At 43.6% G+C, this 25,353-nt stretch overlaps 1 protein-coding gene across 2 annotated transcripts in view; it reads right to left on the reverse strand.

Moving 5' to 3' along the window:
- Positions 1-1,407: 1,407 nt before the first annotated feature.
- F13A1 (coagulation factor XIII A chain) overlaps positions 1,408-25,353 on the reverse strand; it is a 75,343-nt gene continuing 51,397 nt past the window's right edge. For both annotated transcript variants that reach the window (XM_075744970.1, XM_075744969.1), the window contains 7 exons: positions 21,178-21,281; positions 20,294-20,382; positions 19,176-19,329; positions 18,310-18,597; positions 14,032-14,192; positions 10,909-11,045; positions 1,408-3,622 (listed from right to left, as the gene is read on the reverse strand). In XM_075744970.1, the coding sequence (XP_075601085.1) occupies positions 3,478-3,622; positions 10,909-11,045; positions 14,032-14,192; positions 18,310-18,597; positions 19,176-19,329; positions 20,294-20,382; positions 21,178-21,281 (1,078 nt within the window). In that variant the 3' untranslated portion in view covers positions 1,408-3,477. The remainder of the gene's footprint in view (positions 3,623-10,908; positions 11,046-14,031; positions 14,193-18,309; positions 18,598-19,175; positions 19,330-20,293; positions 20,383-21,177; positions 21,282-25,353) is intronic.

The following is a 25,353-nucleotide window of genomic DNA, read 5'->3' on the forward strand; positions in this document are numbered from 1 at the left end:
AATGTCAGACTCTGCTTGGTGGAAGACCTGGGTCACTGATGACTTGCTGTTACAAATGCCCACACCCCAGACTGAAGACATCGGGGGGCAGTGTAGTGGTGCATATAAAAGCAGAGAAAGGGGAGTATGCCAGGAGTTTATGTGTATTGGTTTTACCTGATATAATTTGGACTATAAATGTTAGTATCATTGTAATAAAAATACAAGAATATAATTCCATCACCTAATTATCTCAACTAATAATAATTCTTTGATTAGACTATTTTTAATAAGACTAACAATATATTCTTCCTAGGTCTTCCTGTAAGGTGTGTTGTTAAGGTGGTTGTTAACAAGATTTTTGAATGTGACAAATTGATGAGAAGTGAAGAAACCTGCTCTGTAGCTTGGATGTAACAAGTTGGTAACAAATGAAATGTGCTTTCAGGAGTGCACAGACCTTTATTTGTACTTGGCTTCCCTGAGCTGCTGGAGCGTGCAATCTGTGGAGGCAGGGGTGATGTTTTCCTCCTCAGTCCATCTCCGAGATGTGAAGTTCACCCCCCCTCAGAAGAGACCCTTGTCTGAAGAGTTTGACCTCCAACTCTTCAGGTTCAAAGATCTTCCAGATCTGGAGTTGCCAATCTGACCTTATTATCAATTGATTGATTATTTCCTATGTGTACATATAGCGCTATCACAGCACTCATGGCTTCTTCAGTCAGATTTTAACCAAGATTCATGTGACAGCCCATCCACGGGGTGATGAGTGGCTGAAATCTTAGTGGCCATCCTTGTTTTGTCTTTAGGTTTTTGTGAGCAATTCTGCACAGCGCGAGCAGGCTGGTAACGCCAAGGGCTGTTGACATTCCTGGCCTCTAATCCCAGTCATCACTGAACTCCTCTTTACTTCAATATACCCCTCTGTAAACTATCAATAACAATACCTTCTGTCTCCTGGTGAACATTGTTCAGCCTAACAACTGTTATTAAAATGCCTTGAAATATTTTGTTGAGAGAAACACACTTTAGAAGTGGGATGTAGGTAAGGTGTAATTAGGAGCATACCAGCCACTGAATGGCTCTGACATGTTAAAGCAATTTCCAGGGGAATCTGGGAATTCTCTTTGCTAGCACTGTGATGTGGTCTGGAAATTGTCACCTTCTCCAATGCATTAGGTAGTCAGTTGTTAAAACAGAAAGAAAAACAAAAGCAAATAGTTAAACTGAGCCTATAAATGGTTGTTTGTATGTTTGGGTTTTTTTAAAAATAAAGATAGGGTTTTCTCCTTAGCACCAAAAAAGGCACCTTTATTAACATGGCTCAGAAGCAAATCTTTTAACTTTTACAATTAAGATGCAGCAAGTGGTATCTATAGTGCTTCTACGTAGAAGTGGTTGATCAAAATACAGAACATAAGACACAAGTGCAATCAGATATGCTTTATTTCAAATTCTTATTACACTGTGGTTATAAAAAGTCTGTAATGGAAAGCAGGTTTATATGCAAGAGCAAAAAATGGGTAGTTTTATTAGATGATGTAGGCTTTGGTAGGACTGTTCAATTACTTAACAGAGATTGACACCTTGCATTTACAACACACTCTTCAGTCCCTTGTACCCCAGAGGACTTATTTGGGAGACACTGACATTGCAGAGTTTCTAATGTGGTCACATAAGCTGTACAAAATGAGTGTGTGTCCATGCCTGAAGTGAAAGTCCCCAAAAGTCTGGTGTTCCTGGGTCCAGGGGTACTCACTGAGCATATAAGCCGGTGTGAACCTTTGCTTTGTTCCACATACTTTAGCAAAAGAGCAGCCTGCATTCCTCCCCTCCCAGGACTTGCTTATTTTTAACAGCTGGCCACAGGTTTTGCAGGAGGCAATGTGCAGCAAGAAGAGGAGCAGAAGGCAAGTCATGTCTGTTGCTTTTTCACTAATGAGACCACAAAATGACACAGCCATACACAGCGCAAGAAAGCCCCAGTATTTAATGAGCATGAGGCTCCTTTTAATTTCTTCGGAAGCTCAGTTAGCTCACCTCTGCTGTTAGTATGGGATGTGCTCTTACACGCTATGGCCAGTGGAGAGGAGTTGCCACAGCTTGTGGCACGTGCATCTTTCTCTTGTGGAAAAAGCTCCCAAAAAGGCTTTCAGGGGAGATGAGAAATGAACACGCACACGCACACACCCTCCTGCCGCCCTAGCATGATGGGGTATGTGGCTTAGGATGGAGTGATACCCTGCATGGAATACTAATGGAAACCACAGATTCAGAGCAGCCTCTGGGCCAGAAGGTCCTCGGGAGGAGCGATGCCTTGAGAGGCCCCATTGTACCTCACAGAGGAATATGCTGCGAAAGGCAGGAAGCAGACCCAGCTTGTGGAGTTTCTGACTCTCAGGATACATCTTTATTCTTTTTGCAGCTGAGTTTCTGTCCCTCTATCTTCCTGGGATTGCTCACGTAACACGACTTCATTCTGCAGTAGCCGTGATTCCCAGGGAACTTTCAGTCATGGTTTAGTCTAGACTCATCCCCAGATGGCAGCTCCAGTGCAGGATATTTGCTAGGCTTGTGGGGCTGGCAGGAGAAGACCCTCACACTGGCCCCTCTATTCCTCTCTCCTTCTCCCCATTTACTGGCTGGCAGAGCCTGGAGTGCTCTGGGGCAGGGAACCCCTCCTGACACACACACACGGGAAATGGGGCTACAGAGTGGGGTTCAGGAGAGAAGAAAAGGATGAAGAGAGACCACACCATACAAAAGAAATGTGACCAGGAAACGCAAGTTTGGTGCGATGAACTCTGATATTTCATCAAGCAGAGGAGAGGAACAATATAACAACAGTGTATGGGATGGGATGAGGGCATGAAATAAAGGAGTGAGTATGCATGGAAGAGTAAAAGTAAAAGAAAAAGCATAGGGAAGCAGCAAGAGGAAACAAAGAGCTGGGAATATTCTGGAGATAACGCATCCTGAGAGACGCTTCCAGCAAAGTGAGCTCTCCATGAACTGGAAAATTGTAACACTAAGATAACGCAGTCCCTTTAGCTAGAAATACCTGGTTTTATTGCAGTCTGAATGATCTGCCATAACGTTGTGTAATTCAGTCTAAGAATTTATAACACTGGGTTCTTTTTTCTTCTTTTCAGTGAAATATCAGGCCTTAATTAAAACTAAAGTTCAGACTACTTTGGTGAATGCAACTTTCCAGATTCCCTTACAGCACTAATGCAAAAGACCATAAATACAAGTGAACTATAGGAATAACATGGCCTAGAATTGCCTTTAATTACGTGTATCTAATTTTAAATCATTCACTATCCAGGTGCTTTTTCAAGTTCTCCCCAGTGTTACTGATGACTTTTCTTTACCAAATTTTGTTCAGCACAAGGATGACCAAATTAACAATAAGTAGATTTCTACCTCTTTCCCCCCACCCCCCCAACTTGATATTTTGAAATAAAGCTAAATGAGAGATGAAGACAGCACCTTTGTTCATGGTTTCTGAATCTGGACGTTCAGCTCCCCATACACATGCCTCAAAGCATCACAATTCAGGCTTGCAATCAGCTTTCGTAACCCTGGTCGTTTTGGGATGCATTTTACTTCCCAGATCAAGGTAGAGTTCATTGGGATTTGCCTGTAAGAAAAAGGAAAGTAACAATATTGTGATCGGCCAGCCAATGCTCTCAACCTGACCCACAACTGGAGAAACTGAAGGTGGACAGTATAACAGGTCTCAAATTTTTTGTTTCACTTGTTCTCATAAGTGTCCTATAAATTATTCCCTCCATCTTCTATTCCTCGCAGAATTGACTCTGTCAGAGCCTTTTCTAGCCTTTCCTCCAGGCTAATTTAAAATTTCCAAAATGAATCAGTTTTTCTCTGCCTCCTGTCACTTCCTCTCATGATCACTTTCAGAATGATCTTCTTTATAGCTAACATATTTTTTTCTACTTTATAATTCCATTTTACCTGTTTATTATAGCCTATAGCCTGTTGGTGATTCCTTAAATGATTAAATAAGTCCTTGTTACGAAGTGTCCAGGGCATTCCCATGCAAACCCAATGTAGTGCTGATGAGATGCTGAGCCACTCACCAACTCCTACCCTGTACCACCCTGCCACAGTTGTAACATCAGCAGATCTCACTGGCCACTTCAGATGACTTTTTCATGTCTGTACAAATAAGTCAAAGTGGTTTTGGGAGTCCTGCTGTTAGCAGTTACTCTTTTACATTATGTATGACTCTTGATAACTATAAAGCATACTGTATTCTGTGCTACTCTTGATTTTCAATTTTTGCTACAATTAAGATGCAAGGAGAGCCTCGAGTATTGGTATTCTGTGTTTTCTCAGTGCTTTCACTATGTTCTGTGTACAGATTTTGAAGACTGATATTGATTGATGATTGATTGATTGATTTTGTTTGGGGGACGTCAGGATACAGCTGCTCCAAAGGAACCAATGGAGAAGGTAGCGTAGTGGGGAAGCTATTTATAAAAATGAATGTACTTTCCTTCAGCATTAAGAGGATTATGAATTTAGCCAGTGTTCTCATCTTATATGGCTATGGTATTCTGCAAACAACTGAATAAAGTGAGAGGAAAGTAAGCCTAAACTTTAGTCACTGTTTCAAATTTCGATCTGGTAAGATTTGGCCCTCAGATACCTTGTCCTGTGCCAGGGTCAGGACAGAAATGACTGCCCAGGCTTAGCACAAGTTGCCACAAGACAAGAAACCTTAACTAGCTCTGAATGAGCTAGCCTGGGATCTTCCCACCTGAAGATTTGTTTCAGTGCAAGTGCTAAAATGAGAGTTATTCTAGTTCCTTAGAGGTTAGCTTAGGTATCTCCACATGGCACTGCACTGCATTTTGCATATACAGTCATAGGTACCCTGGGGCATGTACCTACTTTTAGAAAAGAAAAAGCAGATAAAGATCATATTTTTGGTGTGAGCATGTGCAGACTGCTTTCAGCAAGTGTTTTGCCTCTTTTTATCTTTGTTCTTAACGAGAGATATTCTGTTCCCCTCAGCTGGCCTGCCTGTTCCACCAAATGCCCACTAAAATGTTAGCACGATAAAGCAATGACTTCAATTGCTGCATGAGGTTAAATACCTTCTTAAATGTAGAGTTTATGGGCATGACCAGCAAGGGATTAGCTGTATGGAAAGTGAAGAAGATACAAGTCTGCTCTGCAGTAAGGTTCAATCTACTTTCTGGAGCACTAGGGGCCCATATTCTCTAGGGATGAAAGTTTCCAGACCACATCTTCACAAGGCCCCAGTGAGAGAGGTTCTGATTTATAGTGCTATCATCTCTGCATATATATATATATATATATATTTCATAGAATCATAGAATGGTCCCTTGGAAGGTATCTCAAAGATCATTTAGTTCCAACCCCCCTGCCATGGGCAGGAATACCCTCCACTAGACCACGTTGCCCAAAGCCCCATCCAAGCTGGCCTTCAACACTTCCTGGGAGGGGGCATCCACAACCTCTCTGGGCAACCTGTTCCAGTGCCTCACCACTCTTAACAGTAAAGAATTTCTTTCTAACATCTAATCTAAATCGACCCTCCTTCAGCTTGAACCCATTACCCCTTGTCCTGTCACTATACTCCCTGATAAACAGTCCATCTCCAGCTTTCCTGTAGGTACCCTTCAGATACTGGTAAGCTGCAATTAGATCTTCCTGGAGCCTTCTCTTCTCCAGGCTGAACAACCCAACTCTCTCAGCCTGTCCTCATAGCAGAAGTGCTCCAGCCCTCTGATCAACTTCGTGGCCCTCCTCTGGACTCGCTCCAACAGCTCCATGTCTCTCCTGTACTGGGGCCCCCAGAGCTGGACGCAGTACTCCAGGTGGGGTCTCACAAGAGCGGAGTAGAGGGGCAGAATCACTTCTCTCAACCTGCTGGTCACACCTCTTTTGATGCAGCCCAGGACACGGTTGGCTTTCTGGGCTGCAAGCGCACACTGCCGGCTCATGTTGAGCTTCTCATCAATCAACACCCCCAAGTCCTTCTCCTCAGGGCTGCTTTCAATCCATTCCCCGCCCAGCCTATAGTTGTGCTTGGGATTGCCTTGACCCATGTGCAGGACCTTGCACTTGGCCTTGTTGAACTTCATGCGGTTCGCACGGGCCCACCTCTCCAGCCTGTCAAGGTCCCTCTGGATGGCATCCCTTCCCTCCAGCGTGTCGACCACACCACACAGCTTGGTGTCGTCGGCAAACTTGCTGAGGGTGCACTTGATCCCACTGTCCGTGTCACCGACAAAGATGTTGAACAGTGCCCGTCTCAGTACCGACCCCTGAGGAACACCACTCGTCATCGTTCTCCACTTGGACATTGAACTGTTGACCACAACCCTTTGAGTGCGACCATCCAGCCAATTCCTTATCCACCAAGTGGTCCATCCATCGAATCCATGTCTCTCCAATTTAGAGACAAGGATGTCGTGCGGGACAGTGTCAAATGCCTTGCACCAGTCCAGGTAGATGATGTCAGTTGCCCTTCCCTTATCCACCGACGCTGTAACCCCATCATAGAAGGCCACCAAATTTGTCAGGCATGATTTGCCCTTAGTGAAGCCGTGTTGGCTGTCACCAATCACCTCCTTATTTTCCATGTGCCGGAGCACAGTTTCCAGGAGGGTCTGCTCCATGATCTTGCCAGGCACGCAGGTGAGACTGACCGGCCTGTAGTTCCCTGGGTCTTCCTTTTTACCCTTCGTAAAAATGGGGATTATGTTCCCCATCTTCCAGGCAGCGGGAACTTCGCTGGACTGCCAGGACTTCTCAAATACAATGGATAACAGCTTAGCAACTTCATCTGCTGCTTCCCTCAGGACCCGTGGATGCATCTCATCAGGTCCCATGGACTTGTGTACCTTCAGGTTCCTTAGATATTCTCGAACCTGATCCTCTGCTGCAGTAGGTGGTTCTTCCTTCTCCCAGTCCCTGCCTTTGCCTTCTGTGACTTGGGTGGTGTGGCTAGAGTACTTGCTGGTGAAGACTGAAGCAAAAAAGTCATGGACTACCTCAGCCTTCTCCATGTCCTGGGTAACCAGGTCTCCCTTTTCCTTCCAGAGATGGCCTACATTTTCCCTAGTCTTCCTTTTATCACTGACGTGCCTATCAAAGCTTTTCTAGTTGCCCTTGACATCCCTGGCCAGATTTAATTCTGTCAGGGCTTTAGCTTTCCTAACCTGATCCCTGGCTGCTTGGACAGTTTCTCTGTATTCCTCCCAGGCTACCTGCCCTTGCTTCCACCCTCTCTAGGCTTTCTGTCTGTGTTTGAGTTTGCCCAGGAGCTCCTTGTTCATCGATGCAGGCTTCTGGGTGGTTTTGCCTTAGTTCCTCTTTGTTGGGATGCATCACTCCTGAGCTTGGAGGATGTGACCCTTGAATACTAACCAGATGTCTTGGGCCCCTCTTCCTTCCAGGGCTTTGTCCACTGGTACTCTACCAAGCAGATCCCTGAAGAGGCCAAAGTCTGTTCTCCTGAAGTCCAGGGTAGTGAGCTTGCTGTGCACCCTCCTTGCTGCCCCTGAGGATCTTGAACACCCACATTTCACGGTCACTGCAGTCAAGGCTGCCCTTGAGCTTCACATTCCCTACCAGCCCCTCTTTGTTGGTGAGAACAAGGTGCAGCATAGAACCTCTCCTCACTGGCTTCTCTGTCACTTGGAGAAGGAAGTTCTCATCAACGCGTTCCAGGAACCTCCTGGATTTCTTATGCTCTACTGTGTTGTCCCTCCAACACATATTGGGGTGGTTGAAGTCCACCATGATGACCAGGGCTTGTGGACATGAGCCTGCTCCTATCTGTCTATAAAGGGCCTCATCTGCTCGGTCTTCCTGCTCGGGTGGCCTGTAGCAGACCCCCACTATAATGTCCCCTGTCCCTGCCCTCCCTTTAATCCTGACCCGTAAGCTCTCGGTCAGCTCCTCATCCACGCCCAGTTGGAGCTCCATGCACTCCAGCTGGTCATTGGTGTAGACCTCCTCATGTCCCCTGCCTGTCCTTCCTAAAGAGCCTGTTTCCTTCCATTCCAACATGCCAGCCACAGGAGCCATCCCACCATGTCTCCGTGATGCCAATGAGATCATAGCCTTGCAGGTGTGCGCACATCTCCAATTCCTACTATTTATTCCCCATGCTACGTGCGTTTGCATAGAGGCCCCCGATGAAGCTGACTGACTGCCTAGAGTGGCTGAAATTCCTTTGTGCTGCACTTCAGGTGCTCTCCGGCTGACCTGTGATCCTTCTCCAGGCTCTGGGCACCTATTGCTGGCAGTGGCATCAAACTAGTAGGAGTGGGATTGATTGAGGTTCCCCTGCCCTAGCAACTTTAGTTTAAAGCCCTCTTCACCAGCATAAGACCGAAGATGCTCTTCCCCTTCCCTGGCAGATGGACTCCATCAGCCCCTAGTAGACCAAGTTTCTCAAAGTGAGTCCCATGGCCTAAGTAGCTGAACCCCTGGCTGTGGCACCAGTCCTGTGACCATTTGTTGACTTGCCAGATTCAACTGGCCCTTTCATACCCCTTCCCTTTGGGAGGATTGATGAAAAATCTACCTGCACTCCAGAGTCCCTTACCGCTGCTCCCAGGGCTCTGTAATCCTTCTTGATGCTCCTCAGACTGCTCCTGGCTGTATCACTGGTGCCCACATATTTATATATATACATGTCTGTGCAGGAAGACAACAGCTGTGCTAGGAAACTAAACCCACCTTTTACTGTTTCTCTACTGTTCTACTTCTAAAACAACTTGCTTCTCTCTACAAATGCTAATTCTATCTGAGCTTTGACATGTAGAAACACCCAAAGTGACTTACCTGCTAGTGTGAATGCATGCTTGGCTAAAACCCTTTTAACACTATCCATCACTGCCTGGTTAATTCTCATTTGTCATGCAAAGACTATGCCCCATGTAGGAATTGATGCTGCCAAAGGATTTTCCATAAGTCATGATTCTCATCTGTCTGAGGCTAATAGCTAAATATCACTATGTAGTCTTTATGGATGGTCAAGACTGAAGCCCCCAAGCCACTTCATTCCCAGAATAATGTTGTATCAGCTGGATCACACATACTTGTTTTGTGGAGTCACCCAAGTGATACAGAAAAGCTACCTTAAAAATACAGAGAGGTCAATAGTCTCATCCCCACAAAGAATTGCAAAACTACATCCCATATGTGACAGTCCCTGATGGACAGGGAAGCAGTGGAAGGGTAGGGAAAGCCTAGAATAGGTTTAATTCTCTTTGCAAATGGAGTAAAGCCACCCTAATCTGATTTTCCTGGGAGAGAATTCAGTGATGAATGGTTCTGCGTAATACGCTGAGCCATCACCACACCAGAGCCATTTATCACTCTGAATTCATGGAGGCAAATATGATTATTATTTAAATAAACTACAACTGCCCCCTGCTCTGTCCTCTGTGTGTATAACCTGCAGCCTTCATTCATCTCAGAGAAGTTAAATGTTCAAACGACTAAGCTGATCCATTTCCATTTTAAATGATATCAAGGGCACTCCTGAAAAGGGGAAAACATGGAGACTTGAAGGAAAATGACGTCTGTTCTGTGAGTCATTTTTCTCCCTAACTCCTGTGCCTTTGATGCACCTGACAACTTCTGTATCCTTGAAGGTGAGAACAGTCCATGGCAGCTTTTGGATTGAGAAGGATGCAGAACAACAGGGGAGGTTGGCACGGCTGGGCAGCAATGAGGGCTATTGCTGCAACTTGTGTAACTCATGTGGACTGTGCTGAGTCATGTTCAGCAGCGTCTGTGACATACCACGTGCACAAAGCAAGCACAGTATGATGCCCTTTCACAGTCATTTTTCTATCCAGCTCCACTCTGGAGACTGGTTTTGATCTTTTTATCCCTGGCCCAGGTGCAATAAGGCTCAGACCTCCCCTACTGGCTGCAGATAACGCTGACAATTTATGCAGCTGCTGAAGCACAGGCAGTTTTTCAAACTCCTTTTGCACACACCTGGGGACCATCAGCTCAGGTAATGATAGATAACATTGCTTTGGCTGCCCAAGACTAAGCAATGGCTGCAAAATTTTCCAAGGATCTCAGTTATATATCCTGGAACTGGCTAATGCTGAGCTTATAACACTGAACTCTAACGGAAAGAGGGTTTAGGAAACAACCTGCTGAGCATACGGGTACCGCTGCGTCAGTGTGAGGTGCAACTCTGCATGTAACGAAGGTGGCTGAAGGACTTTCTTTTCCCTTGGGCTTGGGAGCACCCTGTTTTGGGAACACACCTCTGTGCCAGGGCAGTCCTTCTGCAGTGGTGCTGTGAGGGGGAGCTGTGTGCTTGCATACCCACTGCAGCTGTACCAGAGGGCTCTGCTGCATCCAATGCACATTTTGTGTCTTGACATAAGCTTGCAAAGATCATCTGAGGTACCTGGGTGTCTTGTATAATCATGATTAACACAAATGGAGAAAAGCCCTTTTTGAAAAACAGCACAGGACTTGATTTGCACATACTGAGCAAGTGGCAGTAAACACTTCATGCGAAGGATAAATCTGTCTTTCTTTCTGTGATATCAGCTTGTAGGTGCTATTGTCAAGCCCTAAAAATAATGTAATACAGTGAAAAAGTAAACTCAGGTTGCATTAGCAGCTACCCACAACCACTACCCTGTCCTCCAACACTGGTACTGAACAGATGAAATGCTCTCACAGTCTCTCTGCACAGTGTCTCTGGACAGCTTGACTTCTTCTGACTATTGAGACTTATAGCTCCCCTGTGTATTGAATTTTAAAGTAAGGAGAGAGTGTTTGAATTGAATTACTCAGTGCAGCATTAGTTAAGTGTCTCTTGTGAGCTTCCTCCTATGAGCAAGCAGGGGATGAACTCCCAGCTCGTTGTGCTTTCTTCCCTACCTGAACTCCTTTTTCATCGTTCTCAGCACGCCGGGTCCCTCAAGGCGGAGCGTGACGTTCTCCAGTGTTTGTTTCAGAGGATTGGTGAATTCCACAGTCACAGACATTTCTTTGCCAGCTACAGTCTCACCTTGGGTCTGCAAGATAAGGAAAGGACAGCGCTCCACAAGCTGATAATAATAAAATGCCCCACAGTGAAATCTGTAGGGTTAAATACACAGGACTTGCAAGGAAGGAGAGGAGGGGGAATGGAGCACACAGCAAAACAGCATGAGGCAGAGAAAGCCTAGTCAGAAGAAAATTGTTGGATGGGCCCATAGGTACCACTGCAGATTTTTCTACCCATTGCAATTTTCCCTCAAGCCACACGGCAGGTCAAGAGGCAGGATCTCATTTCCATAGAAAAAACCAGAAATCTGCATGCACAGTCCTGGGGCTGAGTGTCCAACTGAAGGCAAGTCCATCTGAGGGGACCTCTCTCCCAGACTCTGCCCCCCTACCCAGGCTCCCCACCAGCACTGACGTGCATGGCCTGCTCAGGACATAAGCTCCAGAAGAGAAGGGCAGGTATTATTAGCCTAAATTAGAAACACCGGGTCACATTGCTTGCACACCCCAAAAGCGTTGTGCCTGTCTTCTGCCTGCCTTGCAACCAACCACCTCTCATGTTCTGAAGGGTTTCTAACCCTGCGCACGTGCTGTGTAGACCTGAAAGTCAGTTGTCCTCCAGAACCATTACATAGCAAAAAAGCAACACGTTTTGTACTGGGAAATATTAAACTGTGAGCCTAATGAGCAGTGATTGCGTTGACTGCCACGTGTATTACAGTACACAGCTGAAGGGATCTGTCTGTCCCTTCAGATCAGTTTCCTCATACAGCTGCCTGGAAAACACTTCCAAATGAGCATGTTTTTAAACAAAGATTACATGCATGGTTTTTTCCCCCTAGAAACAGAACATTTCTCACAGAATATAAAAGGCTCAGGCAAGGGTTTTCAACTCATGGCTAGCAGATCCCAGCTGGTCCGTGGACTACTTTAAAGGGCCTTGAGAAAGGTAACTAAGAAAATCTTGTCAGTAAAGTGCTCTGCTGGGGTCTGCAGCCCTCCTGCAAATTTTTAACAAGTATGACAATTGCAAAAAGCTGAAGAGACTCTAGTCCAAGGGATCACTCTTCACCAAATACCGATATATTGACTGGAGTAAAGGATGAGATTCGCACAGCTAGGCTTTCAACAGCATTTAGCCACCTGAATTTGCAAAAAGATATCAGTGACATTTTCAGAAGTCCTAGCCCAATTAGAAGTCTTATGTCCTCCTTATTTCAATTGCCCATTTAAGATCACTGTTACATGGGAAGATTCAAAATCATCCTGAACTCCCAGACATGCATCTGAGACCATGATATGTATTTGCTGAGCTTATTTTTGTAACCTGGTCTCAAGCTAAATTAGAATATGTGTAATTTCCTCAACTGTTAACTTTGGCAATCTCCTTAGACCAACAGGGAAAGATCAAAGGTGTATCCAAAAACATGAGGGGAAATACGTTTTTTCATTCTTCTCTTTTACTCTCACATTAAGAACTCCAAGTCTGCCAGTCACATTCAGTGAAGAAATCTGACAAGAAAACTAGGGAAATAAGCTCCCTCAGATTTCTTAAAAAAGCAATAAAGCAAAGTTTCCTATATAAATACATAGGTACATACACATGCACACACACACTCTTAAAAAAAATCCAGCTATTAAAATTTCAGCGTATTTTCACACATCACAGAGAAGCAGAGAAGAGACAAACTCAGTTTTACTAGAAAACATGGTTATTGGACAACAACCTATCCTATATACTAAGCATCCTTTCTTCATAACAACAGGGAGGATAAACTGTTTTGAAGCTGAAATTGGGGATGCTGTATAAGATGTTCTGTTTAAGTATTGTATTGAAAGAACTCTCTACTTTTCAAATTTGGTTATTGAAGACAGGTATTTGGATTTTCTCTCTCTGGTTTACTTCCTCTCTTAGTAAACGAAAAATCTTTTGTTTTGAAAATACCAATAATCTGATCAGATCATTGTGACATTTCTGCACATCATGAAATGGAGTGGATTTTTTTTTGCAAACTTCACTGCAGTTTTGATCTACTTTTTTGAAAAGCTTTTTCTGCAGAATACTGTGGTTACTATATAAATTACTATATTGAAACCTGAACATTGGTTCAAATAAATATATGGGGGAGAAAGGTCTATAAACTTAGATTTTTTTCAAGGTTCTGAATTTTAAGGAGCTGCATTCATGTTTGTATAAAGCTTCCTGAACAGGTGTTCTGATTCGGTTTTTAGTATTAGGAAAAAACCAGATCCAAATGACATTATTCAAAGGAGATGGAGATTCAGTGCTTTTGAAAATGAAGCAATTTATTTGGATGCCCAGTTATAAATTGAGAACTCTAAATCTCAGCCCTGCCTTTGCCATACAACATAGGGTCCTTGTCCTATCACAGACAACACACTTCTACATTTTCATAGGTACTATGCCACCGTCTGCAGAAATGTTTGAACTTTCAGGGAACTCCACTGACAGTACGTTTACAGAGTGGCAGAAAAGCACTGAAATCCTGAAAGCATTGTCTCAAATCTATGCAGCCCATCCAAGCTTGGAGAAACTTTCTACAATACCTGCAAGAGCTTACCAAGCAAATTCACCTCAATAGCAGTGTCCTTCATTCTTCAGCAAGAGGCCTCTGTGCTGTGTTCCTTTAAATATAATGGACTTCTCAACCAGTTAAAGACTTGAGTGACTTGAGTGAGTAATCTCTCTTACCCTTTGAGTTTCTCCAGCTTTCTTAGATCTTTTCCCCTCCTTCCTCCTCCGAGATCACTTCAGCTCTCTACTACTGGGGATGCTGTCAGCCTCAGGGATACTCAGTACAATATATAACATACCTATACACCCTCGTACACTCTAGTGAGCTGCTGCTTTACAAGGTCCATGTTAGACTGAAGGTTAACATGCACGCGCACACACATACGCGCCTCCATCCCAGAAGTCAATGTGACAACCTTGTAGAGAACAGCCCGCGCACAGCATGGTGGTCGCTCCCCTCCACCACGGCCTTGAGCTACCTTGATCCGCAGGGTGGGAATTTCCAGGACTGTCGCCTTCTGTGTGGCCAGAATCTTCCCCGTTTCATTGATCCTTGCCGTCACAAAGAAATGAAAGGAGGCTTGGTCCAGCAGGTCACTCAGGTACTCGCTTGATTTGATCACAACATCAAAAGCGCTAGCTGAGGGGAGACACAGGCAAGAAAAAAGGCATCTGAAGCAATCCAATGGCTAATTACTCCTCCCATCATGGCCAGTGCCAGTTACATGAGTGCCTTGGAAAAAAGGTGGTCCACAACCAAAAAATGGCTCTGTGGTTTTTTGCACAAACTATCTTCACTTCTTCACCTCACCATTCACCCTCTTATCTTGCCCTCTTTCCATTTAGGCTGTGAGCTCCCTGGGGCAAGGGCTGGGATTGTGCATAGCCTCTGTCCAGTGCCCGTCAGCATGGGCCCAGGTCACTGTTGGAGGTTTTTATGCAATACGCAAAAAAAATAAGTGAGGAGCAAGACTGGCAATAAATAGATACTGGGCATGAAGGTCCAAACCAGCTTTTGAGCATCACCCTTGTAAATGTTTGCTCTTTCACTTTATTCCTGTGCTTTCTCTGCTTTTCTTTCAGGCAGAGGTATGCCACCAGGGATGCCACCAGAGCAGCCACTGGGGGTTGTGAACCCATGCAGGCTACCTGGGAGGCCACCTGCTCTCCAGCACATGTATGGATATCTGCCTTTGTCCTACACTGGACTTGCCTGCAAAATTTATCAAGAAGGCCCTCCTGTCACCAGCATGCCCTCCAAAGAGCTTTCACATGCTCCCTGACAATAATTATTGGAAGAAACAAGTCCCCCTAGGCTAGATGGTTGAGATGCAGGGAATCATTAATTTTAACTGTATTGAACCGCAATTCCCAGGCCAACAATGGTGTGAGAATGTGACGCAGAGAAGCAGATGTGCTAACTAAGTGACCAGGCAGAATATATAGATCTGGAGCTCTTGCCTCTATAAACATTCATTGTAACTCTAGTAAACATATCAAGATCTCCTATCTGTTAACTATGATTATTATTGTTATCCATTATTTGCATTGTACTTGTGACATACACTGTACACACTGAGATAACTGAACTCAGTTGGGTAAATGACGTTACCCCTTTCACTCTTTTGATCCGCTCACATCAAAACCAGTTCCTTGATTTGCTTTCAAAGCTATTCCCTTGGTGACCACCTGACCTGGATTTACCAGGCCAGCCTTAAATTTACTTGATGTGCTCCCCTTTCCTCCTTCCCTCTCACTCTGTATCTCTTGTAAAAGAATTTCGCATAATGCCCCAAACTGTAAATTATAAATCAGGCAAGGTATTTCTCATCTGTGTAAAGTAAACAAACAAATAGATAAATTAGTTACAATCTACAAGAAATTTACTTTACAGTGGAAGGAAAGAGGAACTTTTCTATTTAAATTTAATCACTACAGTTAAAAAAAAAGAATAATAGACTTCAATTTTCTTAGCATTGGCTGTGCTGGTAAGTTGCCAGTACCACTTACTGCACCTGGGAAAGCCAAGGGAGACACAACATCGAGCTGCCTTACGGCCTTTCAAAAAAAATAGAGAAAACTAAATATAGCCGAGTAGATATGAGAGCACCTTTGAAGGCACTGGAAGGTTTAAGCTATTCAAATCCTCAAAGATATTTTCAACCCACACAATTCCTTTAATCATTATTCTGAAAATCATGCATTCGCTTCCTGTTTGAAAACTAAGTTTGCTTCATTCTTACGGCAGCATGAGCTGGAAGAATGCCTTTGACACATCTTTATTATATTGTAATTTTTTGTTACTTCCAGATACATATGTTTACATTTCTTGGCCCGAACAAAGCCTACAGATTCTGCCTGAGTGCCTTGGAAAGTATCCTCCCATCACACCCCTGACAGAGCATTCTCACACAGTTGCAAATGATTGTGCTGCCTCCCTTCACACTGCCCGTCTGCTCAGAAACCATTCCTGATTGCACACATACTCCTTCCCAAGGCAAAGGGGAAAGAATTCATTCTTAGGTTTGATGTTTCACTTTCAGAGATGGCATAAATTTTGAGGGTTTTTTTGTCCTGTTGTAGGACAAAAAGTGCTCCACAAGTGGATGGCTGTAGCTCACATAGAAGCTAATTTCCATCTTGAAAGGTGGTAATACCTTAAAACATGTCTCCTTGGCCAGAGGCAGCGATGGGGACATACTATTGGTACACAGGCAAAAAAATCCATGCTCTGTTCTCTTAGGTGCCTCTCTCTAGTCTGTGTTTTCTTACTGTCAGTCAATTCAGAGTTTCCAGCACATTTTCAAGAAGCTTTTTACAAACTTAGAAAAAATGAATTTTGAGGCTCAGTGATGCTTAAACATCATCTGTTCATTTCATTTCTTACACAGAGGAGATAGATGAGCCTTGAAGCACTGCAGAAGCTGTGGCTTAGGTAATAATACCTTACACAGACCTTTGATGCAAGAGCAGACGTGAGTTCTGGAACCAAGCACAAAGCACAACCAGAAAGCGTAGCAGGTATTCGCACATCTCCTACAAGATGACTGAATATTTGCCCATCAAAGAAATGGCACAGAATTTAGAACGAGCAGTTGAAATTGATTTTTTTGCTGTACCTAGCCAAGTCTCCAAAAGTTTTGCAGTATTTCAGATCAAGTATTTATTAACTAATGCAAACCAATATAAACCTCCACACTGTGTTTTGATAGGCTGTGTTAGAACAACCTAATGCCCATTTCCAGACCCCCCACAAATGAGTTGGGGAGTCAGAAAACCAGCAAGCAGCTGTCAGGACTTTGTTATAGACTGAAGGTAGAATTTTTATTAACCTTCACCTGTAGATCCCTGTAAGTGGACTCCTACTTTATGGAGATTAATCAGCTCCACATAAAAAGGTGCAGTTTTAGATGGCACTCCAAGTGAGGAAGAAAGCAGAGGATTTTTTTTTTTTCAAGGCACAGTGGGAACCGTGGTTCAATGGAAGCTTCTCACTGAGACAAAACTTGTCTTCTTTGAGGACAGAGGGCTCACAGTGTCTCCTGAACTAGGATGAGATAGACAAGACAGATGGGAAAGCTCAGAGGTCAGCCAGGGTTGCTGTGATCCAGCACCAGACCCAGATCAGGAGGCCCATCCTTTGGCATCCCAAAGTCCTGCCGCTCCCACTGTGCTCGGCAGAGGTTGCTTTTGCCCAATGGCCGTGCCAAGAAGGCAAAATCATTGCTCCTGACTCTCTCACTAGGGAACTCAAATGGAGGATCCTCTGACTGAGCCTCCATAAGAGCATGTTCTCATCACTTTTGCTGAGCTGGAGACCCACGAGCACAGGCCTGTCAGGAGAACAAGTGATTGGCAGTCACCTGTCGCTGGAGAAGCCAGGGATCTACAACCAGCCTGCTCCATAGCGCTTTGGAGTACAGCAGGTCCTCAACACTTGCTGACTGTTTTCTGAATGGGGCTGCCATGGCTGCCGTGAAATACATTGGTTATGTCAAAAATAAAAAAGGAGAAGATATCTCTTCCCTACTTTGAGCAATGCAAAATCCTGCCCTCAGACACATGAGCTATGCTGCCAGGAACTGCTCTTCTCATGAGATGAGGGAAGCAGCATCTCCCCTTCGCAGTCCAGAGGGCTCTAGTAAAGGCAAACACTATATCTGTAAAGATAACTCACCTTTGGGGTACCTGCCCAGATGACAAATGCCCCTGCTCTATAGAGGCACATTCTAGTTACAGATCAACTTCTTAGATCACTGTAAATACAAAATCCTGAACCACCCAGTCCTCCAAAGCCAGGTGTGCACTTGGACTCACTCTGATCTTGTCAGCTTCTTCCAGGTATGACAAGATATTCACCTTTTTGTCCCTGTAAATGACACCCTGGGGAACCAGATCATTTCCTTCACTTGCTGAGATACTGCTAGGAGGCTAAAGGTATGAAAAACATTACCCTGCAGCTCAATACCTGCACTCTTTTGCTTTCTTTTGTACTAAATAAGAAAAATTAACAGTTCCCAGACATGCAGCTTGGTGTAAGAGCATTATGCAGAGAGCAACAGCTTGAAGAAAACAGCCTCAGCTCTGAACGACACTGGTAGCAGGGCCAGAGTTGAGAGCGGAACCTCCTGGTACCCAGTAGAGTATCCTACCCCTAGCTACTAGAATTGGCTCTACCCATTGGTAGAGACATTGGTGACAGTTAATGACACAGAGAAAAAAGCTAGCAAGTTTGAAAACAACTATGCAAATCTTACATGAAGAGGGTTCCAGTTTTGCGTTGAAAGAGTGTTTCTTGAATTCATTTTTTGTGACTCCTGTATAAAACACTATGTTGCCTGAAAGGTATGTAGTAGCAGTGTAGTAGTTGCGACTTTTGTTCCTGAAAGTTATAGTGACTTTAAAGTCACTGCCAAGGACTGCCTTTTGTGCTTGGAATTCCATTTCAACATCCGTCTGTGGCTGATACACAGTATCTTGGGTAGTTTGCTTTTTGACACCGTACATCACAGCAGTCTCAAGAGCCAATCTCTCCTCCGCTGAGCCTAGAAATGAATGAAAATCAACTTTAGAAGAGAAATAGGAGTAGGGCATTAGCCCACTCACCGACCACAAGGGTGTATCTTCCATAGTTTGTGGTAGCTGAAATGAATGCATGAGGGCAGTGAACCTTCCTATAGGGAGGTTAATATTAGGAGAACTTCCTGAATTCCAAGTGAGCTGGTCTTAAAGATTCAAGCCATATCAGATAAATTAACCTAGCTTAATTGATATTAATGGAGCTACACTGATTTACACTGTGCAGACATCTGGCCTGAGTAGGAAATGTCTAAACAGCTGCATAGAAAGCCTTGAATTGTTTTGAATGCTTTGAGTTACTCCATGACTACCCTTTATTTTCACTGCAGCTTACTCAGTCCAAAGCATTTCTGAGTAGCAAAGTCTGTGCTGTTATCAAGGCATCTGCAGTGTTTCTGGGATGGAGTTACAAATAAAGAGTTCCAGAGGGCACCTTGGCAGCTTTTCACACAGCTCCCTCAGTGCCAGAGGTCTGTAAATCCACCATCCAAGATCTGAGTGAGGTAAATGTAGATCAGTATGATCCCACCCCATTTCAGGTTACCTTCTTGGAACTTGTACTCCTCAGTAATCTCCATCATTCCATCATCCCCAACTTTCTTGGTCACAATCAACTGCCCAATATGGGTTGTGTCAATTCTTTCTATCACTTGGGTTCCATTTTTCTCCCTTCTTGAATAAACAATATCACTATTCACCTATAAAATTAAATGAAAAAGGACTGAGATACATGGAAGTAGAGAGAGGAGGGGAAACCAGCCTATCTCCCCTCAGAACAATGGCACACTGACTTGAAGTCCCATTAATTACTCGCATTGGAATTAGTCATATGCTACAATAATGACTAGATTAATTTTACTATCCACAGCTCCAGAACAACAGCATAAACTTGAATAGGCTACAGAGATACCGTTTGGACTTGGGGTGCATGATTACACATTACTTCCACCAAAAAGCTTTAGACCATAGAGAGGGGAATGCTTCATAGATAAAATATCTTTATTCTCTTCTGTCCTAAGCTATATACAATTCAGCCAGAGAGAGACTTGCTCTACAGCCACTGCAATTCTAGGCACACCAGCTCTGGTGGTGCCAGAGGTTAAAACTCCAGACCAGGCGCTCTCACTCCTCACGGAGATATTTGCCTCTCAGATCTGCCAGTCAAACCACCCATGTGAGCTCTCCTTGACCCACTGCAGCCAAAATGAACATAATGAGCAAAGACTTCTTTAAAATCAGTGCAACCATTTTCACTGAAATAAGCAAGGGAACCTTAACATAAGCAGCTTCGCTGGCAAGCCTGAGAAGGAGGTAACAGCTAACAAGGGGTGAAGACAAGCAGCTACAGCCAGTGACTCATTTGCCAGCATAGCTGGAATCTGGGATGGATAAATGACCACAGCCTGAAGTTTCATCTGAGCCAGAGCAGCTTTTTCTGCTTATTACATTGGTGAGCAGAGATTAGAGAAATCTCTGTCATTCATTAGAGCCATATCACATCTACTAGCCTGCATGTCAAAATATAATTATGAGATTTTTCTTTGACATGGCGTATATGTGAAGTAACTTTTCAGTCCATGAATTGCAGTGGAGCCCTATCTTCTGTCTCACCTATGGTCTCATTGATATCACTCAATGCACTAAAAATTTTCAGGTATGTACCTCGGCATAGACAAAGGGAGCATCAAATTGGAAGCAAACATGACCATGTTTAATGGCTTGAACTGAGGCTGGGCCACACCTGTACATACCTGTGGGAAGAAGACAGATAAACTGAGAGATTAAATGAATTAAAAAACATGTCAAAATGTTATATTTTCTAAAAGAAAAAGAATTCTTGGGGTTTGGTGAACCCTTTTAATAGTTTACGGGAACTGCTGACCAAGTGAAAAAATCAATTTCTGTAGCTAGCCTTCTAAACACCACAGACTCAAGTCTGAAACAGTCTAATGGTTCAGTACCTTCATGGCACTGTAAAGTCCACTGTAAGTCTCAAGTGCTTGAAATGCAGTTAAAGCTGGTTTTGCTTAAAGCAGATAATTTCGGGAGGGCTCAGTTATACCACAAGCTGAGAAAGATCTCACTGCAAATTTGCTATGAATGTCTTTTAAGAACTGGAAAATCAAGGAGTGGGAAGAAATAGTAGTGGCTTTTCACTTTTTCTCTCCTCTCTACTACCTGCTCAGGAAGTTTAGTAAGGGCTTTGGAAACTGGCTGACATATAATGAAGGAGAATTAATTTGACCAGGGTCCTGCATACATTCTCTAAAATTTTAGAAGCCATCTTTTGGCAACAGGACTACATCTTTTCTGTATCAAACAGTGCCCTTCTCAAGCAGGATTTTGTGCACATGCATCCTAAGCAGTGTTATAATAAGGACAGATTGATTTTAGAGCTCAAAACAAATCAGGAGAAGGCCCTGACCACAGGTGAGTGTGGTTATCTGATGCAAGAAGTTGTTACCAGCATATGGCTTAGCTCATTGTTTGCCACAAAGAACCCAAGCATTGGAAAGAGAGTTAAGGAGGACTTCAAGCAACATTACCATCGCTGGTTTCTTGGGGTGTCCCATCAACAACCTGCCATCCTCCAAAACCAACAGGAAGATCAGGTCTGGTCATCCAAGCTTCATTCCAGCAATGATAGTTCCTTAGACAAGAGATGAGACCAGAACATTAATTTTTTTGAAAGAAGCATACAGACCAAAACAAACCTGTATATTTATGTCCTGCCATTGCTTCAACAAAAACGTTTGCCAATTTAGGTGTGAAAAAGTTGGCTCTTTTTAGAGAATAGATTTTTAGGTCTAAAAGTTTGGGACCTACCTGTTAAAACCTGAAGGCCACAATCTTTCATTGTAGTTTCTTGACTGCAGATTGAAGACACTTTTTGATTCTTTTACTGTGTTCTGAATGCAAATGTCTTTGAGAAAACTTTCCAGTGCTTGGAGATTGTTGGGGTATATGAAGAGCTACACAAACTACAGTCCCTTTCCAGCCAGTCTACTTCAGTCTGCTTCCTAAAGCACGCTTTGAATCTTCTTCAAGCCACTGAAGCTTGATCTGCTTTATAACTATTAAGACTGAAGCTTTGGCACCTCTTCTGAAGAGATTTCAGAATCAACTCCATAACATACAGTGTATAGCTTTGTTTTCACAGCTCAAAACAAATATGCTTACCTAGTTTCCATGTTGGTTGAGAAAAGGACCCTGCATAGGTTTTATAAGACTATCCTCATTGTGGTGGATTCCTTATAAGGTCTTCCCAATTGGTCATGCCAATGAGGGAAGTCAGATCTAGAACATACAGCTTTCCATAAAACCCACCTACAACCACTGTGGGACAAGTCTTGCCTTTAGGGCCCAGGACAGTATGGGCCTCAGGTGAATTTCTGAGAGTGGTTCATCTAGGTCCTCAGGGCTGAAATGTCCTCACTTGGCTGGATGCTCAGGAAAAAAACAAAAAACAAAACCCCAAACCCCCACTACAGCACCATCACACAGTCTGTCCAGAATGTTTCAAAGATGAGCAGAAAAGACAGACAGATCTTGTAACTTCCTGCAATGCTACCAGCATTCAAGGGAGAGCACAAGCAAGAAAAAAAGACAATCTAGGAAGAGGGTCTTGCAGTAAAGTGAGCAAAGTGTTTGAATTTAATTACTGCAAAAAATAAAAGGAAGGAGTAGAGAGAGGGGCAATTTTGCTTGCAAATTATACATATCCTACAGCGGATATGAATAAAATTACATCTGTGTAGCTACTGATACAGCCCCTAGTAAATGCAATGATATTAGCAACCAAAATGGGGATTGTTAAACTCTGACCATTTCATTAATAATAGGTGAAAACCAGCCATGGAGCAGAGTCGGAAGGATCTGAGGCTTGTCTAACAAGACATTTCAAAGTGGAAATGAAAGCTTGGATCAGGGTAAAACTTGTCAGTCAGGAGAGTTAATGAAGCAGCACTACAGAAAAAAGAATTATTCAAGGAAAATGACGCACACTCAGAGAATTTTTGATGCTTCTGAGAGTAGTCAATGCTGAATCATGCTCACAGAGCTTTGCTGAGGGGAACCAGAGAATGGGGATGCACTTTGTGGCAGGTGGGTTTTTGAAAACTTATGCCAACATGTGAGCGAGACAATCCCTGCCCTGAAACCTTCACTCATTCACTTTGAATCAAACTCAGATGTGTCATTGGCTTTGTGTTCTGCGAAAGAAGAACCTGAAGAGCAGGCAGGAGGGAAGGATGATAAAACCAAGCGGGGGATAACAATGCGGAAAATGGCAGCTCTGATTCAGTTCTGTAATTAGGCAATGCATTTTTTTCTATATTCATCCTAGGGGACAGGACATTTCTTACTGGTTTCTATTGGTGTAGAGTTGGGCGCAACAGGACGGCAATCTTTTTAGGTCTGCTGCCATGCAAATAACAAATACGCTTACAGATATTGAATGTGAATGGACAGAAAGACATTGCTTGTAAAGTACATGAGCATTAAGGAAAGGAGGATAAAGGGAACATTTCCGTCTCCAAAATGTAGCAGAAACTTCTCTCTGGTAGAAGTGAGCACAGCTGAGGAACTGGCTTCCCAGCCATAATTTGTTAAACTGATTCTGTAGTTCTTGTATTCTACAGCAAGCCTGAGACATTAAAGAAAGCAAGAATGGCTATACAGATCAATGTAGTGACCATTAAATATTTACAGAGATAATTACGAATAGACTAAACAAAGCCATGGGGACATTAATAAAAGATGACCAGGTGGGGTTTATGCCTGGAAGACAATTTAAGAAAGGTACTTCGTATTGCTTATGAGACAGGCACATGCTGGAAACAGCTGCTGCCCTTTCATTAGCTAATAAGCTCAGGCATTGGGGTTGAGAGAGGCACCGATAACATTATTGAGAAATTAGAGAAAAGTGAGCTGGAAGTGAATGGGAGAGGAGAGGTCTCAGAAGGGCTTTCTCCATGGGACTAGACATGGATGAACCCCTGGTGGGGCCAGGTGACTTCGAGCAAGTTTCTGCTGAGGTACTGACGTTGGTCTGCTTGGACCTCACAATAGGAGTAAGTCTTGATTCCCATCCAAGAGAAATATTCTTTAAGTGTCTTTATATCATCGTTAAGAAAGACAAGGAGAACAAAGTAAGGGGACAGAGGCAGTACTGATGGACCCAAATCCGGCCAGCTTTATAAAAATAACTTTTTGCAAAGTCTGTGTAATTTTGTATATGTGTTCTGTTGTTGTCGTTGTTTCCTATCCTGAAGGAGAAGATGATCTTTAATAAAAATAAATAAATGTCAGATAACATTCAGAGGGACCCCCACACTCAGAGATTGATTGGACTAAAAATCCTGGCTCCGACTATCCCTGAAGTCTGAGAATATTTAAAACCTGAAGACAGATCAGCTCCAGCAGTACAAGGCAATATAAATGATATATTAATAAAGAAAAAAGAGCTTTGCTTCCATAAATAAAAGTGAGAAATACATTTAAAAATCATTATAAATACTTTGAGCTTGTCCTCTTAAAAAAAAAAAAAAGGAAAAGAAAAGAAATAAGAGAGACATTAAAAATAAAATCAAGGTTAAGGCACAAACCATTTAAAGTCAGCATGTGAGCGACCATGGAGTGTTACAGAGTAATGAAGAGAAAGGACACAGAGGAGAAATGAAAAGAGGTGTGTAATATATTAACTCATGCCCAAAGGGTTATGTGCGCCATGTACTAATAAACGCACCAGGAGGATAAAAGGATGAACAAGGCAGTTCAAAAAGTAATCAAGCCAAAGAAAAGCAAACGTAGGATGGGAGGATGAAATGCTAGTGTGAAGTTCCATATGGATTTCAGTGGAGGAAGGATGATTTTGGATGATCTGCCCCTGTTCCAAAAGAATGGAAAAACCAGGACTGAATTAAGAAGTCTTGGGAAACAGCTGGGAAAATGACAGATAGGGAAGTAAAAGGAAACATCAAAAGTGGGTGAGACTTGTTTCATAGATCAGGTTAGGAGAAGGAGAGAAGAAGACATGAGACAGTGAAAAGTCTGAAGCATAGCAATGATCAATTTCTGGGTGTATATGGACTTAGCGGTGAGGTGGCCAGTCACTGGGTCTTGTTTCACATCATTTATATGCAGAGGAGGTTTCAGAAGAGTGACTGTTCCTTTAATGCTCTGTAAGCCATAGAAGGATCAGCCCCATGAGATGTACTGAGGTCCTGCTGTCACACAGACCAGATGCAGCTTGGCAAACTGGGGAGCCCCAAAGGTCCTAACAGGAGGGAACAAGGCAGATAGCAGGACCACAGCCCTGGACTTCAGGAGAGTAGGCTTTGGCCTGTTTAACATCCTGCTTGGAAGAATCCCATGGGAGGCAGTTCTGGATAGAAGAGGGGTCCAGGAAAGCTCGTTGTTTTTTGAGGTTCACCTCCTCCAAGCTTAAGAATGGTCCATCCCTATGTGCAGAAAATCAACCAAAAGTGCTACAAGGCCTGCATGGTGAACAAGGTGGTCACAAATAAACACAAAAAAATGTGCACAAGAGGTGGAAGCAGGGACAGATGACCAGGAGGAATATAGACACTGTCTGTGCCTGCAGGGCCAGGTTTAGGAAAGCCAAAAGCCAGATCATTGAGCATGTCAAGGGATGGGAAGAGCAGTAAGAAAGGCAAGTACATCAGTATCAAAAGGAAGACTATGGAAAATGTGGGTGTGCT

The sequence above is a fragment of the Balearica regulorum genome, chromosome 2 (assembly GCF_011004875.1).
Source record: "Balearica regulorum gibbericeps isolate bBalReg1 chromosome 2, bBalReg1.pri, whole genome shotgun sequence".
NCBI classification, from domain to species: domain Eukaryota; kingdom Metazoa; phylum Chordata; class Aves; order Gruiformes; family Gruidae; genus Balearica; species Balearica regulorum.